Raw genomic sequence first — 17498 nt, forward strand, 5'->3', positions numbered from 1 at the left:
TAAATTATTAAATGAGAAAACTTCTACTTACTCAGTCAAAATACCCTCTCCATCAGTCAGAGCAGCAAAGTCCACAGCTTCTTGAACAAATGCTGGAAGACAGTCAAAATACCCTCTCCATCAGTCAGAGCAGCAAAGTCCACAGCTTCTTGAACAAATGCTGGAAGTAAATGCTATCATAAACGGAGACATAAACATCACATTTTCCTCTATGCCATAGACACTGACATTCACTCTTGATACAACATGGTTGTTAATGATGCATTTTTGAAATCCAGCCCAGACGCGCTCATATTCTTCTATTTCTTCATCATCATCCTCCGTAATTTCTTTATCTTTGCTTTTCAAAGAATCAAGAACTGCATTTATTTAAGTGTCAGGATCAACTTCTCGAATAATTGCTTCGGTAGATGTTGTTGCATCAACAACAGCAGCTGTAACAACTGCAGGCTCAGTTGGAACAACGGTAGAAGGTTGAGGGGCAGCAGTAACAACTGGATTGTTACTTGAACCAAAAATGTCATCCCAACCATTTGGTAGATTCTTCACCAACTGATGAATCTCCACCAACTCATCAACCATCTTTTAATAAGTGGAATTTTCCAAAATATCATCGCCATGGTTCTGCGAAGGCATTGAAGCCTTTAATTTGAACAGCTCTTCAGCATGGATGGCTGAAACTACATCCAGATCTCTCTTCATCAACAACCACTGACCATGAAAATCCTAATAACAAAATACATAAATTTAAATATGGAACATAATATGAAAATTTAACTAAAAATACAAAAAATATTATAAGAAAATGTATCTATAGTATATAAAGATAACTGTATAAAAGTTAACTATAGTATATGAAAAGTAACTATAGAATATAAAAGATAACTATAGAAAATAAAAGATAACTATAGTAAATAAAAGGTAACTATAGTATATAAAATATATCTATAGTATACACAAGATAACTATAGTACATAAAACATATAGTAACTATTTATACCATATAGTAACTGTTTAAAACATATAGTTACTATTTGTTAAAACAAAGTAATGGTAACATAGTGTATGAAAGATAACTATAGTACATAAAAGATAACTATAGAATATAAAAGATAACTATAGAATATAAAAGATAATTATATATACCTACATTTACTAAACCAAAGATAATGATAACAATAGTGTATAAAAGATAACTATAGCATATAAAAAATAACTATACTATATATTGACAAATATATCAATAATAAAATAAACTTACATCAGTGGCTTTAGAGAAAATTTCTTCATCTGTAGGATGAGAATTAGGGATTTCAAACTGAAGAATCCTAGGACGCCGACTTGGAATTCGACGCCCAACATAGGGCTGTTCAGCTCTTCCCCCACTGCTGCCTGCTTCATTTTCTTTCGAAATAGATTTGATTTGGGTCAAATCTATTTGACCATCAACAAAAACAAACTTTTTGGAAATTGGATACTTCCCCTTCTCCAATATACCAGAACCATATAATGCACTCATATTGGCATTTTCAGCATGAATCCGATCGATTACCATCTTCGATGTCCAATGCTGAATAAGAGGTAATTGATCAGGAATACCACTGGAATTCCTAAACTTAATCCTCTGAAAATACACAAGTTGCAAAAACACAACACAGCCTCCAAATGTCTTTTGATCTTTGCCTTTCAATAAACAATTTTTAAGTTTCACTGTTTCCTCACATAATACGTCAAGAACGTATTTACACCAATTGTATTTGGAAATCATTTTAGGATCTTCCAAAGCCTTAGCCAATCTCAAATCTACAGTCCTATTGGCTGTTGGAGTAAAAAATGTAGAGAAAGCAACAAAAACAAATAATTGTTTAAACAGATCACCACCGTCTGTCAACAATTTAATCTTTTCCTCAAGCAACCTTATAGGAATTTGAGCATTGACCTCTTCAAAACCGAACTCTTTTCTCCACTTGATCTTCAAATCAAAATCAGGATTAGTGGAATTGCGCCCACGTTTAACCCCTTCAACCTCCAGCTCAGAAAGGGGGAGCATAAACAAATCGTACACATCATAATCAGTGATTTCAAATTGCTTGGAATCACTGATTGTAAACAGAGAACTCACACCATCAAAGCACTTGATGCACCAGTACATCATCTGAGTGTTTTTTCGACTTAATTGAAGGCCTAACAATCCTCCAAACCCTATCTCTTGAACAGCTGCCTTTTGATCAGGAGAGAAGTCTTTAATTAATTTACACAATGATCCTCCTGAACATTGTGTATCAAAATTAAACCTGAAAAAAATGAATAATGAAAGTAAGTCAGCTTTATATATCATATAGTAACTATTTAGAACACATAGTAACTGTTTAAAACATGTAGTAACTATTAGAAACATATAGTTACTATTTAGAAAATATAGTAACTGTTTAAAACATATAGTAACCTTTCAAATAATATAGTAACTATACTACACATAGTACACATAGAACCTATTTATAACATATAGTAATTATTTAGAAGATATAGTAACTGTTTAAAACATAAAGTAACTATTTAGAACATATAGTAACCTTTGATATAGTCAATATTGTAAACATAGTACACATAGAACCTATTTAGAACATATAGTAACTGTTTAAAACATATAGTAACCTTTGGAGTCATATAGTAACTATTGTAAACATAGTACACATAGAACCTATTTAGAACATATTTCAAAACATATAGTAACTATTTAAAACATATAGTAACCTTTGGAATCATATAGTAACTATTTAAAACATGTAGTAACCTTTGGAATCATATAGTAACTGTTTACAACATATAGTAACCTTTGGAATCATATAGTAACTGTTTACAACATATAGTAACTATTTTAAAAAATATAGTAACTATTTAGAACATAGTAACTATTTTGAATATATAGTAACTATTTAGAACAATTAACTAAATTAAACTAACACTTACACGATAGGCAGACCATCAGCGCCAACTTCTTTCAAAACTTGTGAATGAAGTTGATGAGATTTAGGCTGTGGAACGTCAACCAGAGAAGAATTTTGTAAAACTAGTTGATTAGGTTGTTCTTCTTCAATTGGTTCTTTTTCAGATACAAGCGCAATTGCTTTTGATTTCGGACTGCCAGCCTTTTTGTTCTTCTTTATAGACACAGATTCCTTAGCAACTGAAACAAAACAATTATAAAACAAAATATTACTATATAGTAACCATTACAATCACATAGTAACCAATAAAATCATATAGTAACCTTTCAAATAATATAATAAATACATAAACATAGAGTATCCATTTAAATCAGATAGTAACTATTTATTAGACATAGTAACTGTTTAATTTTATAATAACATTTAAGAAAGATAGTAACTATTTATAACACATAGTTACTGTTTTAAAGTTATATTTACTTTCTAAAAACGATAGTAACTATTTATAACACATAGTTCCTATTTTAAAGTTTATTTACTTTCTAAAAACACAGTAACTATTTATAACACATATTTACTGTTTTAAAGTTATATTTACTTTCTAAAAAAGATAGTAACTAATTATAACACATAGTTACTATTTTAAAGTTAATTTACTTTCTAAAAAGACAGTAACTATTTTAAAAACATAGTTACTGTTTTAGAAATATAGTAACCTTTTAAAAATATAATTACTCTAAAAAACTACGAACAAACCAGTCACTAATAAAAACACTTAAAAACTTCGTAACATAAAATAAAAAGTAACTATATCTTTGAAACAGTAACTTCAAACAAAAACCACAAACATTTCAATAATTCAAAATCAAACAAAAAATAAGTTCGAATTACTAGAAATTTCTTCAGAAACAGCAAATAAAAGGTAACTATATCTTTGAAACAGTAACTGCATGAAACACTAAACCTAATTTCAGCAAAAACCACAAACATTTCAATAATTCAAAATCAAACAAAAAATAAGTTCGAATTAACAGGAATTTCTTCAGAAACAGCAAATAAAAGGTAACTATATCTTTGAAACAGTAACTGCATGAAACACTAAACGTAATTTCAGCAAAAACCACAAACATTTCAATAATTCAAAATCAAACAAAAAATAAGTTCGAATTACCAGGAATTTCTTCAGAAACAGCATTTGGCCTTCTTCCTCGCCTTCGAGGAGCTTCAACAGCCATTTCAGCGACGGAATTGTCGAATTCAAGTTTCTTCGCTGCCGGTTTCTTCGCTGCCGGATTCTTCGGTGCCGCTTTCTTCACCATTTTTTAGAAAAAAGAAGATCGGAAGAGTAATTTGATGCAAATGGATGAAAATAATCACTGAAATTAAATTTGAAATGGAGAGAGAAATTCAGAGAGAAGTTCAAAAGCAGTTTAGAGAGAGAAGTTGAGTGAGAAGTTCAAAAGCCGGGAAAAAGGAAATTAAAAAAAAAAAACATATATATAATTAGGAAAGCATGTGACAGTTACACGCAACTTCTCGCACGCAACAACGCAAAGACTATAATACCCTGGTCCATAGCATGGACCAAGTTTACTATAGTGTAAATATCCAGATAATCACAAATTAGAACCCGGTTGCATACAGCGATACGTACAATCGGATTGTTTTGTATTTTGCATATAGTATATTTTTTGAAATACTATAATACAGAGTACATTCTTCCTATAATGAAAAAACCTAAGAGCTGAGCAACCAACAATAATTTACATATCTTCCAAACCTTTTGAACTCCAATTTGAGAACCCCAATTTATTCAAGTAAAGATATAAGTTCCATAAATGGTTAATTGCATCTCTTTGGATAATATGTTCTTTTAAAACGTATTTGCTTTTAAGCTGTAAAATGTGCTTTAATATGTAAAAATGTGCTTGTACACTATAAAAATATTTAAGTGGTTAAAAATTCAAAACGACCGGTTGCATGTAAATCTACATACAATCGGGTGTACCTTCTACCAATTGCGGATACACCATACATAGTTTTGCGGATATCTATATAATTAAAGCAAATCTATACCTAGTATTTAAAAAGGAACACCATACAATATTAGAAGTCATGTTGCATTTCATTATTAAAAGCCATGTGGCATCTCTCCTTTCATCCATCATTTTTTTTTTTCAATTTATCTTTATTGTTTCTATGATTTACAACTTATAATGCCTCTTCCACTTCATTTTTCCTTATTCAACATCAAGTTATTAGTAGTCTAATATACTCATTAGTCTCTTCCATTCCACCCCTTTAACATCCAAAATTTATTCAACATAATTTTTATATTTTTCCAACCATCAAATTACGCCTCTATTTAATTCATATATTACCAAAAATCAGAAGTACTCACTAATTAAAACTTCAAAAGACAACTGAACAACCACTATACAACCGTTCGTTCTATGAACGGGCTCAAAAGCTAGTTGATGGTTAATGAGAGATGAGCAAACCCCCAATACTCTCTTCTCACCTATGCCATGTCAATTACCACGTCGTACCCACTCAAAAGACAACTAATCAATCTAAACCTTCAATCAAGAAAAAAAATAGAAAATTCAAACTAGCAATAAAAGGAAACATAACCATTCACAAAAAAATGAAAATAGTAAGTTTTGTATTAAATAAATGGAATATAAATGCAAATAAATACGGAAAATGAAAAAAAAATTAAAAAATCAGGTTGTATATCTTTAGAATGGAAATTTGAATAACATAAATGTAATGACATGCTATTTCGAAACAAGTCATCAAAAATCATGAAATACATTGAAAAATCATTTGAATTCGAATAAATATGAAAAATAGAACACGTCATTTTTTAATTATGGATTTTATGCATATATATAATCAGTTTAATAATAAAAACAAAAGTATGTACTTTAGTCAAATGGTTAAACCATGCAATTTATAACTTACACTATATTGTTAGAATATAACATTTTATATTAGTACCAACATTCCAACTATCTAACATCATTAAAAAATATTTCTCATATAGATGTAGATATTGATGTGGGTAAAAATACCCTGCCAACATGGCCCAATTACTTCTCGCCACGTGGCACGCCCCAGCTGGCGGGTTGCCCACCTGGCATCAGTAATAGAACCTTCGAGAATGATTCATGGCTGAGGTAATGTGCACTCCCATCCTTATAGCCCATGGCCCAATGAAGGGAATGTTGTGACAAGGACACTTGTCATGTCACTATTGGCTGACTAATCATATGCCCTCTTTCTAGAGTTTTCCCCCAAAAAGGGGATGATATAAATACTCTCAAATCCCAAGAAAGAGACACACAGGTCCCTAGATAGAAAGTACATTCAGATTCAAATTAGTAAATGCTCTCTTTTTACTAAATACTTCTTCCTTAAAACCCTAATCTTCCTTAAGCATCGGAGGGAATATTCCTACGGGAATATTCTTGTTTTGCAGGGAACGCAACCCGACGTGAATTGGACTTAGCTCTACGTGGAGCCGGATACCTCCTCGTCATCAACGATTGGAAAAACTCCCACAACATTTGGCGTCGTCTGTGGGGAGGTAAGGTAACATGGTAGACGTCCAACACTTCAGAGACGTGCCCATCAATCGCAACGAAGTGAATGAAGCCACGATGATTGGTGACCGTCCTCCTCGAGGGAGGGACGAGAGAAACAACCGCTCCACAGGGCAGGACAACCGTCCCGACCCCCCGCCTGAGCAACAACACCCCGAACAAGTGATAGTAGAAGATGAAGCTAGTCAACCTCTACTCCCTCCAGGTGGTCACTTAAGGGCCTACGCCGATACTGTTATGGAGGAGAACCCAGATTTTCCGGTGTCATCGGGACAACTCAAAGATATTCTGGCCGGATTCAAAGCGCAGATGGACACTCTTAAAGATGAAATCAGAACCATCCGTTCTCAGTCTCACGGGACGGGAGTACCGTTCTTTAATGGAGTCACTTGGTCCAATGTCTGGCGGCAAGATCAAGCTCGAAATGACGAACGCGACAGGCGTTTCGAATGGACTAGAACTTCATTTCAACCTGTGGCTCCACGTCGAATCTTACCGACCACTCGGCCTGATCCGGGACCGTGCAGAAGAGTACCTGTGATTCGCTAGACAGACCCCAAGAAACTGAGCTGTCTGACACCTGCTCCACCCCCATTATGGATGACTCACCTCTTGCTGCTCCCTCGCTCCGTCAAACAAGAACCAATATGAGTCATGCGAACAACGGGCGGCGTAGAGTCTCCCACATCAGGAGACAAGACCCAATATGTCACATTCAACAAGGAGTAGCCGGCCTCATTCTTGATTACAACACCCCTTTTTGTGCTGACATTTTGAATGCGCCTAAGGAGCCTAAAGTCAAGCCGCCAGCTATTGACACATATGACGGCACCTCTGATCTTGATGTGCACCTCCTGGCTTATCGTCACCATATGTATGTCCAAGGAACCACTGAAACAACTTGGTGCAAATACTTCCCGGCCACTTTGAAAGGCATCGCCTCAAAATGGTTCGAGAAAATTCCTGCTGGAACGATCAACACTTACGCAGAGTTAGAAATGTTATTTTTTGCAAGGTTCATGGCCTATAAAGAGGAAAAGCAAACGAGCATGCACTTGGGCCGCATACAGCAAGGAAAAGATGCGTCCCTTCGAAGCTACGTGCGGCGTTTTAACTTGGAATCAGGGCAAATTCCGGATCTGCCTGACGGAGTGGCTTTTGATAACTTTTTTAGAGGTCTCAAGAAGGGTTCCTTCAAGTTTGATTTGGTTACGAAGAGTGTAAGAACCATGGAAGATGCCTTGGACGAAGCCGAATCTTTTATCCATGCTACAGAAATTTGTTCCGTCCCAAAAGAGTCCAAGGGGATGGAGGCCTCATATCACCCCCAACGCAAGGATAAATCAGATAAGAAGACCAACCGTCCAAATGGGACGTGGGCCATTGAGAAGAAGGGGTATCAAGCCAACTCCTCTCCGGGACAGAAGAGAGGACGACCCTACGATAAAGAGAAGTTTGAGTATAACACAGATCTTTACACTATATTACTAGACGTCAGCAATAGATATGAGATCGATCGTTCGTTCCCCATAAAGTCACCGGTTGAAACTCGATACAACACCTTGTATTGAAAATTCCATTGTGACGTTGGGCATGATACAAAAGATTGCAAGAGTTTACGCAGGGCTATCGATGGATTGGCCGCCAAGGGTTTTATAAAATCATATCTTAGCAAAAATACAGGGGGGAATAGTAAAAAGTTCTATAAGAAGAGTAAATCTCCATCATACCGCCGTGATGATAATGACACAGATCCAGAATATGTAGCGGTAATCTCAGGAGGTCTGGCTGCTGAGGGCCCGATGATGAGGGGGAAAAAAGATTATGCAAGCCGGTTGGGCCAGGTAATTCTGTCAGGCAAAGCACCAATTGATCACTTCCCAAAGGTGGAAATCTGTGAGGCCGATAGAGGAAAGATAACAACCCCCCATGACGATCCTCTGGTCATTGAGTTGAAGGTGGCAAACCTTAAAGTAAGGAGTATCCTAGTCGATACAGGAAGTTCGTCGGACATCATTAGTTCAGCCTACCTGAACCGTCTTGAGCATGATCCTAAGACGATTGAGAAAATTCACTATCCCATCATTGGGTTCGGAGGCGGCATAATTCATCCCCAGGGCATTATAACTCTACCCCTTCGAGTAGGTGGCCGACATCAGAGTAGGAACTTGAACGTCTGATTTCTGATTGTAAAGGATCTTACTGCATATAATATCATCTTGGGGCGTCCTACTCTAAATCGGGTAAAGGCAGTGGTTGTCACCCATCTTATGTTAATGAAGTATGTTTGCGATAAAGGCCAAGTCGGCACTATTCATGGTGATCAACAATTGGCTAGAGATTGTTATCTGACCACACTAAGTCCTGAAGCATGGGGAGGAAGAAAAACCAATGAGGGAAAATCTGGTTCGAAAAGAAAATTGGACGAGACAGAAGATAAAATCAAGAAAGAAACCTTCACCATTGCCACGTCACATGGAGACTAGGCGACCTGAGCCTATCGGCGACCATTATGAAATTGTTCTCGAGGAAGCACGCCCAGGGAGGACGGTGCCAATGGGACTCTCTCCTGACGATCAGCTTGGGGCAAAACTGGTCACTCTCTTGAGAGAATTTCAGGATATCTTTGCCTTCACTGTGGAAGAAATGCCGGGCATTGATCCAAGTGTAGACGTCCACAAACTCAATGTATATGACACCTTAAAACGTGTTCTTCAGAAGACGAGAAATCATGGTGAAGCTAGAAACAAGGCTGCGGCCGAAGAAGTTCAGAAGTTGTTGGACGCTGGGTTCATTCGTCTAAGCCAGTATCCAGATTGGGTATAAAATGTGGTATTAGTTCCGAAGCCAAATGGATCATGGAGGATGTGTGTAGACTACACGGATTTGAACAAGGCATGCCCAAAGGACAACTTTCTTCTGCCTAAGATAGACCGGTTAGTAGACTCAACGGCTGGTCATGCTATGATGTCTTTTATGGATGCCTACTCTGGATTTCACCAAATTTCCTTATGGCCTGACGATCAAGATAAGACGTCATTTTTTACCGAGAAAGGGTTCTACAGTTACAAAGTAATGTCGTTTGGCTTAAAAAAGGCACCGGCCACCTTCCAGCGCCTTGTTAACACAGTTTTCTCCAACCAGCTAGGACGGAACATTGAAGCTTACATTGATGACATGATAGTAAAAAGTAAGCGACGTGAAGAACACCTGACTGATCTGAGAGAGACTTTTGAAACGCTCCAAAAATACAAGATGAAGCTGAATATGAAGAAATTTGTCTTTGGAGTGATGGCGGGAAAGTTCTTAGGCTTCCTCATCGATGAAAGAGGAATTGAGGCCAATCTTGACAAAGTTCAAGCAGTGATAGACATGATGTCTCCTAAATCAGTAAAAGAGGTCCAGCGTCTGACTGGATGTCTGGCCGCATTGGGACGGTTCTTATCAAGAGCAGGGGATAAGTGTCATTATTTCTTTGGCACCATCAAGAAAAAGAGTAAGTTTGAATGGACCGAGTCGGCAGAAGCTGCCTTCGTTCGGCTGAAAAAACACCTCCACACCTTACCACGGCTTGTCAGCCCCCTTCAAGGCGAAACCCTGTACGTGTATTTGGCTATCTATGAGTGGTCTTTGAGCGTTGTTTTATTGACGGAGAGAGAGGGGGTTCAACACCCCGTCTTTTTTGTGAGCCACGTCCTGCGAAATGCGGAATTAAGATACCCCCAATTGAAAAGTTTGCGCTTGTGCTTTTTATGGCAAGTAAGAAGCTGCATCCTTACTTCTTGGCACACAAACTGGTAGTGTACACAGATCAACCTCTTAAGAAATCGCTCACAAAAGTAAACGCTGCAGGATGAATTCTTAAATGGGCAATTGAGCTGAATGCGTTTGATATCTCGTATGAGCCTCGAAAATCTATCAAGGGGTAAGCATTTGCCGATTTCATTGCAGAAATGGCGAGGCCTACCTTTGCGAAAAATGAATTGACTCGCTGGACGGTATATGTTGATGGGTCGTCCACTCAGAATGGATGTGGAGCCGGCATAATATGTCAATCTCCTGAGGAGACAAGTATGAGTATGCCATGAAATTCAACTTCCAAACATCCAACAATGAAGCAAAATATGAAGCCCTGCTAGCTAGAATCAAAATGTGCAAGGCAGTCGGAGCCCAAGAAATACTGGCCTTGTCCGACTCACAGCTCATTGTAAGCCAAGTAAACGGAGATGATGAAGCAAGGTATCCCAACATGATTAAATACATACAAGCTGTGCATCAAAAAATCGAACACTTGAAGAGTTTCGAGGCCAAGCAAATCCCTAGAACAAAAAACAATCAGGCCAACGCCTTATCCAAACTAGCCAGCTCGACCTCTTGTGACACTCCCCATCATGTGTTTTGGGAGGTAAAGGAAAAACGGAGTATTGAACAAGAGCTATGTATTCCCGATGTAGCGATTCTTGATTGAACTTCGTCTTGGATGGATGCCATCATAGCTTATAAAACTGACGGAACACTTCCCAATGACCACCGTCTAGCTGCTAAGTTGCAAAAAAGAAGTTCTTGGTTTGAAATATGGAACGCCGTCTTATACAAAAAGTCTTATTTCCGGCCTCTCTTTCGCTGTGTGACGCCTGAAAAAGGGAAGGAAATCCTAGCTGATTTGCATCAAGGGTTATGTAGTTCTCATATTGGAGGACGAGCCTTAGCCGAAAAAGCACTTAAAACTGGTTATTATTGACCTACATTGAGAGAGGACGCGCTAGTCATGGTTTAGAAGTGTGACAAATGCCAACGATTTGCTCATCTTATTCACATGTCGGCCCAACCCCTGACGCCCATTACTAGTCCGATTCCGTTTGCTAAATGGGGAATGGACCTGCTAGGCCCATACACTGCTGCTTCTGGGGGCAGACGTTATGCTATTGTGGCAGTTGACTATTTCACCAAATGGGTTGAAGCCGAAGTCCTCAAAAACATCAAAACGTATGATGTAAAGGCGTTTATCTGGAGAAACGTCATTACCAGGTTTGGAGTACCTCATTCGATCGTCTTTGACAATGGACCTCAATTTGAGACACCTAAGTTGAAATAATGGATGACAGAGCACGGGATTCACAGTTGATTTGCCTCCGTCGGGCGACCACAAGCCAACGGCCAAGTTGAAGCTTTCAACAAGATTATCTCAGAAGGGATAAAGAAAAAGTTGGATGAAGCTAAAGGATTATGGGCTGATGAATTGCCTAATGTTTTGTGGTCAATTCGTACCACGGCAAAAAATTCCACTGGAGAAACCCCATTCTTGCTGGCCTACGGTGCAGAAGTTGTCCTCCCCATAGAAATGTGTGAACCGACCCTCCAGGTCATGCTTTATGATGAGAACGCAAACTGAGAGATGATGAAAGATGCTTTAGACTTCTTACTGGAGGTCAGGGGAAATGATGCGCTTCGACAACATTTGTATAAGTTAATGATGGCGAGGGAATACAACAAGAAAGTGTCCACGCAAGTAGGGGACTTCGTCCTCCGAAAAATGGAATCTGTAGGACGAGCCAATGAGCAAGGCAAGCTGACGCCTACCTGGGAAGGCCCTTATGAGATATATGATGAAGTCAGGGATGGAACTTATCGCATTCAGGATATGCATGGCCGGCCTATTTTGCGCACCTAGAATGCGGACAACCTTAAGAAATATTTTTTCTAGATAGCATCTGGTTCCGTCCTTCATAGAAGTATCATTGCTTAAAAAAAGACCTCTAACGGTCCTTGTAGGGTAGTAATCGTACTTGACTAAATTCGCCTTACAAAGTTATAAATAACACTACTCTACTTATTTCGTACACTGTTTGTTACTTGCACGTCAAAAAAACTAACCTAACTAACATAAGCATGCCAAGCCTAATCGAATAAAGGCCTAAGAAGTGGCCCAGATTAGCAACACATCCAAGCCTAATTGATTGAAGCCTAAGAAGTGGCCCAGATTAGCACAAGTATAGGCTGATCACCTATCAAATCTCATAAACAAAAATCGTTCTACAAAACGAACGTCATTTTTTCTAATGCACTTAGGAAATTCCTATATGCAGCGGCATAAATCATGCCGCCTCCATCTTATGACGGGGGCAAACCCCCAACAAAAAACCGTTCTACAAAACGAAAGTCATTTTTTCTAAGTCATTTAGGAAAAGCTCCTATATGCAGCGGCATAAATCATGCCGCCTCCATCTAATGACGGGGGCAAACCCCCAACAAAAAACCGTTCTACAAAACGAACGTCATTTTTTCTAAGTCATTTAGGAAAAGCTCTTATATGCAGCGGCATAAATCATGCCGCCTCCATCTAATGACGGGGGCAAACCCCCAACAAAAAACCGTTCTACACATTGAACGTTATTTTTTTAAAGGCATTCAACAACATTTTGTTTTAATAAATTAACAAAGAGTCATGGATCACTAGTACAAACATGCCGAGAAGGACCCCCAAGAATCATCTATTGATGACAAATCATTTCTGAGTACTAACAAAAAATTGACGAATTAAAAAGTGTCCGTGAGAATTTCAAGTGAGGGGCAATTATACTAATTAATTGACGGATGACTGTCAATTAAAGACAAGATCACTCTAAAACCTCAGGACACCATGATGTCGTTCATCAGCAAGCCCCATTCCCAAGTTCAGCAGCAATCATACTGATTGATTTAGCGTCAATCAATCATCTAAAATAAACTTGGGTATGGGAGTCCTGCTCAATGACTTACAAACGCCTCCTCTGGGGCAAAAGGGTTGACGACCATTAACAAACAAAACATGCACAAATAAAGAGAAGGTTAAAAGTCGCAAGAGATGCAAAACAGAAACAACTTAGGCATAAAAAGGTGACTAAGCACCATTTGTCTACCCCAAAACGACGCCAAATCCAACAAAAATTAAAAATATTTAGACAAACGCCCTCAGCGTTAAAAAGACAAATAAAATTATTCATTACAGACGCTCACGACGCCATAAAAACTTGATTTATCGAAAGGAGAGGAGCTAGGGTCTAGCAGCGGCAGAATTGGCAGACGCCGGCACGTCGAAACCATCTGGACCGTCGGCAGCAGGTCTTGGCACTGGCTGGGCGGAAGTCCCCTCCTCCTGGGCCGGTGAGTTCACCTCCTCACTTTCGGCATCAGAATCCTCAAATACGGGAGGAGGAAGCCCTTGTCGCTTAGCGGCAATAATAACACCCTGCTTCTCGATTTGCCGTTCAAACCAAGCAAATGAGAACTCTTCCATGCAGGCGTCCCAAGCGCGGGGAGTTCTTTCCCTCGTTTCATCCGCAGCCGGCCTGCTTAGCTTTAGCCTTGACCTGGGATATCTCAGTTTGGGCGGCCGAAACCAATTCCTCAAGACTGGCCACTTGTTGCCGTAGGGCTGCTACTTTCTTCACCTTGGCCTCGGCGTCTTGGAGGAAAGATTGAGTAGAGAGGGCTTCGGCATTAAAAGTTTCAATAGCAAGTATTTGTTCATTAATCTTGATCAAGCACTACTTCTTGTTGCTCCTCAAGACGGCAAGCTCCTTACTTTGAGCTTCGATGGTTTCCTGCTTCTCTAACCGAACCTTCTCCACCGTGGCCATAGCATAGTCGCCGGCATTGGTTGCCCTGTGCACCTGCCTTTGGAGCTGACTGGTGACGTCAGCGCGCCAGCGCTTAAAGCCATCGGCCTTAATTAGCAACTGAGGGAGAAAGACAAGTTAGATGAATTATTAAAGTACCACGAAATGAGCGGCATATGAAGCATACTTACATCCAGAAGAGTTGCATGCATGGCCCCAAAGTGAGCATCCGCCGCCGGAAGAAATTGCTCCACATAATCCTTAGGCACGACCTTGATCACCGTAGAGATAATCTTAGCTTTATCCCGCGAAGAAAAATGCCGCGACGGAGGTATGTTGCGAGCCTCCCCGTCCAATGCCGCCTGCCTTCTAGAAGTTGAAGCCGATAGAAGAAATGATTAGTTCGAAAGAACTTGTAAAGGTAGTTAAACAAATACAAAAATCTGAAACCTACCAAGATCCTCATTAGCTCGATGACGAGGCCCTTCCGGAGCTTGGGCCGTTTGAGCCGTCGGCTTCTCGTCATCCCCGTCGAGAATCTCAATGGAAGTTGGTGAGGGAACTCCCTTACTCGGACCAGCCTCTCTCCCGGCATCACCCCTCCTAGCCGGACCTTCCGGCGGAGGATGCTGTCTCAATGAAGTCATATCCATGGGGACAACTTCGACTGGGGAATCTGCCGACCCCTCAGCAGCATCCTCTTTTTTGGGACGCTTGATCCCCGCTTTGACCCTTGGACGCTTCCCAACTACGGAAGCCGTTTTATCCCCGGCCTTACGCTTGGGGCCGACTTGGCCCTTCTCACCCTTCTGCAAAGACAAAGGGACAATAAAAATAAGGAAAAATGCCGAAACTCATAAGGTACCAGAAAAAGATGACAAAATAACAAACTTACTTTCGCCGACGCAGCTCCGACAATCCCCTTCATCTTTTGGTCAACCATCTGAGTCAACCACTCCTTGGTGCTATATTCCTCCTTTTTCTTGAGCTGGAAGCTTATACATAGCAACGGCTGCATCAAAAATGTATTTTTTAGTAAGGCAAAAAACATCCTATCCAATAAGAAAGAATACCTTGATACCTTGGTCTAACCCATGATCTAGACCAGCGACCGCTAAAAACACTGAATTCTTAAACTGTGAACAGGACGGGAGCCAAGACTTAGGGATATTCAAGTTCTTTCCCTGCATTGCCAACGTTTAGGCTTGAAAGTGGACGGCAATTTGGTCCCACTCTTGCGCAGCCAAGGACGGAAAATCCTCATTTCCCCCTGAATAGCGAGGTTCCAGCTGCCAGCGGCTGAATTTCAGCTCCATCTCTTGGTCGGCAGTCCACATCACCACCCACCTTAGTCTCCAAAGGTGATGCTTGGACGACTTGTCAAAGGAAGTAGTATAATCCCCTTTGCTTTCCAGTTGGAACCAACCTTCGGCTCCCTTGACCTTCTGAAGACGCACCAACCTTAGGAAGGAATTAAAAGATGGTCTTAAACCCATCAGTTCACACTTAGCTATGTACCCCAGTACGTTCGTCCATGAATTGGGGGTCAGTTGGCACAAGCCAATGCCGAACCCATCAAGCAGTTCCTCCACAAAAGGATGGACAGGAAAGCGCAAACCACCTTTAAAAGATCCACTATACACTGGAAACTCACCAGGTCCCACGTCAAAAATAGTGGACGCCTCACTCTTAGGAAATCTCATCTCGTACCCGGGACCTGTGTTCATGCCCGCTGCATAATCCTCCCCATGCTTTTCAAGCCATTTCGGATCGGCACCAATTTTATTTGCGGAGATTTTACCATTCTCTCCCTGTACACCCACAACAGCAACTTGAGGCTCCTCAACCGCCTCGTCCTCAGCAACCTCACCTATAACCCCACCGTCGCTCTCATCTTGTTCCGACTCCTTGAACGAATCGACATGTTTCTTAGACGGACCAGCATCCTCCATTTCCTCCATCCAAAATTCATCAAAATATGTAGTTTCACGACGAGAGCTCTGAGCCTCGCCTGGAGGAGTCCGACTTATTTCTCTTGCCGACACTCTGATGGATCTCCTCCCTGAGAAAGAAGGGTCCATATGTTGTCCTCTTAGCCGTAAGTCAGCTATATTTTCCGTCTTTTTCGTCCTCGCCATCGTATCCTGCATAAGAGGCATAATGGGAGGCCGAACTTAACGACGGGCTTAAAAATGAGGGATATTGGTGCGGCACAGATCAGACCACCATATCCAGAAGTTCCAACCATAACGGCTCAAGAACCATGGCACCGTCAGAGTAACTGACGGCGCAAAAATTGACGAAGGTAAATGTGCGCAAATATCAACTAAGAAAACTTCTAAGAAAAGAAATCCAAGAAATTCAAAGGGTTAAAAGAATTACCTTAAAAAGGTTGGAGATGATGACTATGAAACTGGGCGGCGAAAAGAATGGACGGAGCAGTCGTAATGCACCTTCTTCGTCCTTGAAAGTTGCAGACCTGGAGATCTTGTCAAAGTATCTTTGTAAATTCTCTCTCTAAACAAGGAGACAAATCCGTGAAAGTAAAAAACAAATTTTTACTCTCCCTCCTCTATAAATAGGGGGATGGAATCGGAAAAGTCGCCACGTGGAACTCTTCCCATTAGTCCCAAGAATTTGTTCAGGAAATCGAACAGTCAAGAACAGATACTATCAAAACCATTTTACTCTACTACCCTTCTTGAGGGGCAAATGATATGGGTAAAAATACCCTGCTGTGAGGGGGTCGAAAAAGCACGAGGCTAATGCGTGACCTCGTCCCTCGTGGGTGTGACGCTTCTTTTTGTCAAATCAAGTGTAATTGGATTTCCTGTGAGTTTACACCCAATTGACTAGTAATATTGGAGTCGCCATTCAGTTTTTAACGACAATGAGAAAAACTGACAAAACCCGGTTATCGTGACATAAAGGGAGTGCAATTATGTTTGACCACGACGGCCGTAGGTTCCCTTGTGATCCCTGGTGGTGGGGATCGCTCAACGTACACCCGCAGGGTAGAGATTGAGGGTTCGGGGGACTGTAACTACCGAGAGGAGTACTCGCTCTTCGATAACTCCAGAGGCAGGATATCCTTACTAGCTCAGCATAAATAATTGAAGGGACATGCGTTAACTATTAAACTAATCTGAGTTGATTTTATCAATATGCAACATATAGTACTAGATCGAACGCGATTATCTGATTTAGATTGTTTTAAGGGACCTAGCATGATAATCCAATTTCCCAAAAATATCATATTTATTAAGCGTGATCGAACAATCAGATTTTAGTTAGTTTAACAGTTCATAAAAGGGCGAGGAAAGCAATTAAACCATGGAAAAGGG

At 40.0% G+C, this 17498-nt stretch overlaps 2 protein-coding genes across 2 annotated transcripts; one reads left to right on the forward strand and one right to left on the reverse strand.

Moving 5' to 3' along the window:
* Positions 1 to 585: 585 nt before the first annotated feature.
* Positions 586 to 4360, reverse strand: LOC130461680 (uncharacterized). Its single transcript, XM_056829852.1, has 4 exons — positions 4120 to 4360; positions 2971 to 3187; positions 1262 to 2294; positions 586 to 726 (listed from the first exon to the last, which is right to left on the reverse strand). Exons 1-4 carry the CDS (start codon positions 4265 to 4267, stop codon positions 586 to 588), a joined length of 1539 nt encoding a protein of 512 aa, XP_056685830.1. The 5' UTR covers positions 4268 to 4360.
* A 2792-nt stretch (positions 4361 to 7152) lies between these two features.
* LOC110774755 (uncharacterized) lies at positions 7153 to 9042 on the forward strand. Its single transcript, XM_021979335.2, has 3 exons — positions 7153 to 8074; positions 8162 to 8697; positions 8752 to 9042. The coding sequence occupies exons 1-3, from the start codon at positions 7153 to 7155 to the stop codon at positions 9040 to 9042; spliced, it is 1749 nt and encodes a 582-aa protein (XP_021835027.2).
* Positions 9043 to 17498: the final 8456 nt, after the last annotated feature.

This window comes from Spinacia oleracea, chromosome 5 (genome assembly GCF_020520425.1).
Source record: "Spinacia oleracea cultivar Varoflay chromosome 5, BTI_SOV_V1, whole genome shotgun sequence".
NCBI lineage: Eukaryota > Viridiplantae > Streptophyta > Magnoliopsida > Caryophyllales > Amaranthaceae > Spinacia > Spinacia oleracea.

Excerpts from the sequence above, each read along its gene's own strand:
- LOC130461680 (XM_056829852.1), bottom strand. The coding sequence starts at position 4,267 with ATGGTGAAGAAAGCGGCACCGAAGAATCCGGCAGCGAAGAAACCGGCA. Across the intron at positions 3,188-4,119 it reads TGTTTCTGAAGAAATTCCTG|TTGCTAAGGAATCTGTGTCT; the intron begins GTAATTCGAACT and ends GTTTTGTTTCAG. Across the intron at positions 727-1,261 it reads TTTTCTCTAAAGCCACTGAT|GATTTTCATGGTCAGTGGTT; the intron begins GTAAGTTTATTT and ends TTTTGTTATTAG.
- LOC110774755 (XM_021979335.2), top strand. The coding sequence starts at position 7,153 with ATGGATGACTCACCTCTTGCTGCTCCCTCGCTCCGTCAAACAAGAACC. Across the intron at positions 8,075-8,161 it reads CAATAGATATGAGATCGATC|ATTGCAAGAGTTTACGCAGG; the intron begins GTTCGTTCCCCA and ends ATGATACAAAAG. Across the intron at positions 8,698-8,751 it reads TTATAACTCTACCCCTTCGA|GATCTTACTGCATATAATAT; the intron begins GTAGGTGGCCGA and ends CTGATTGTAAAG.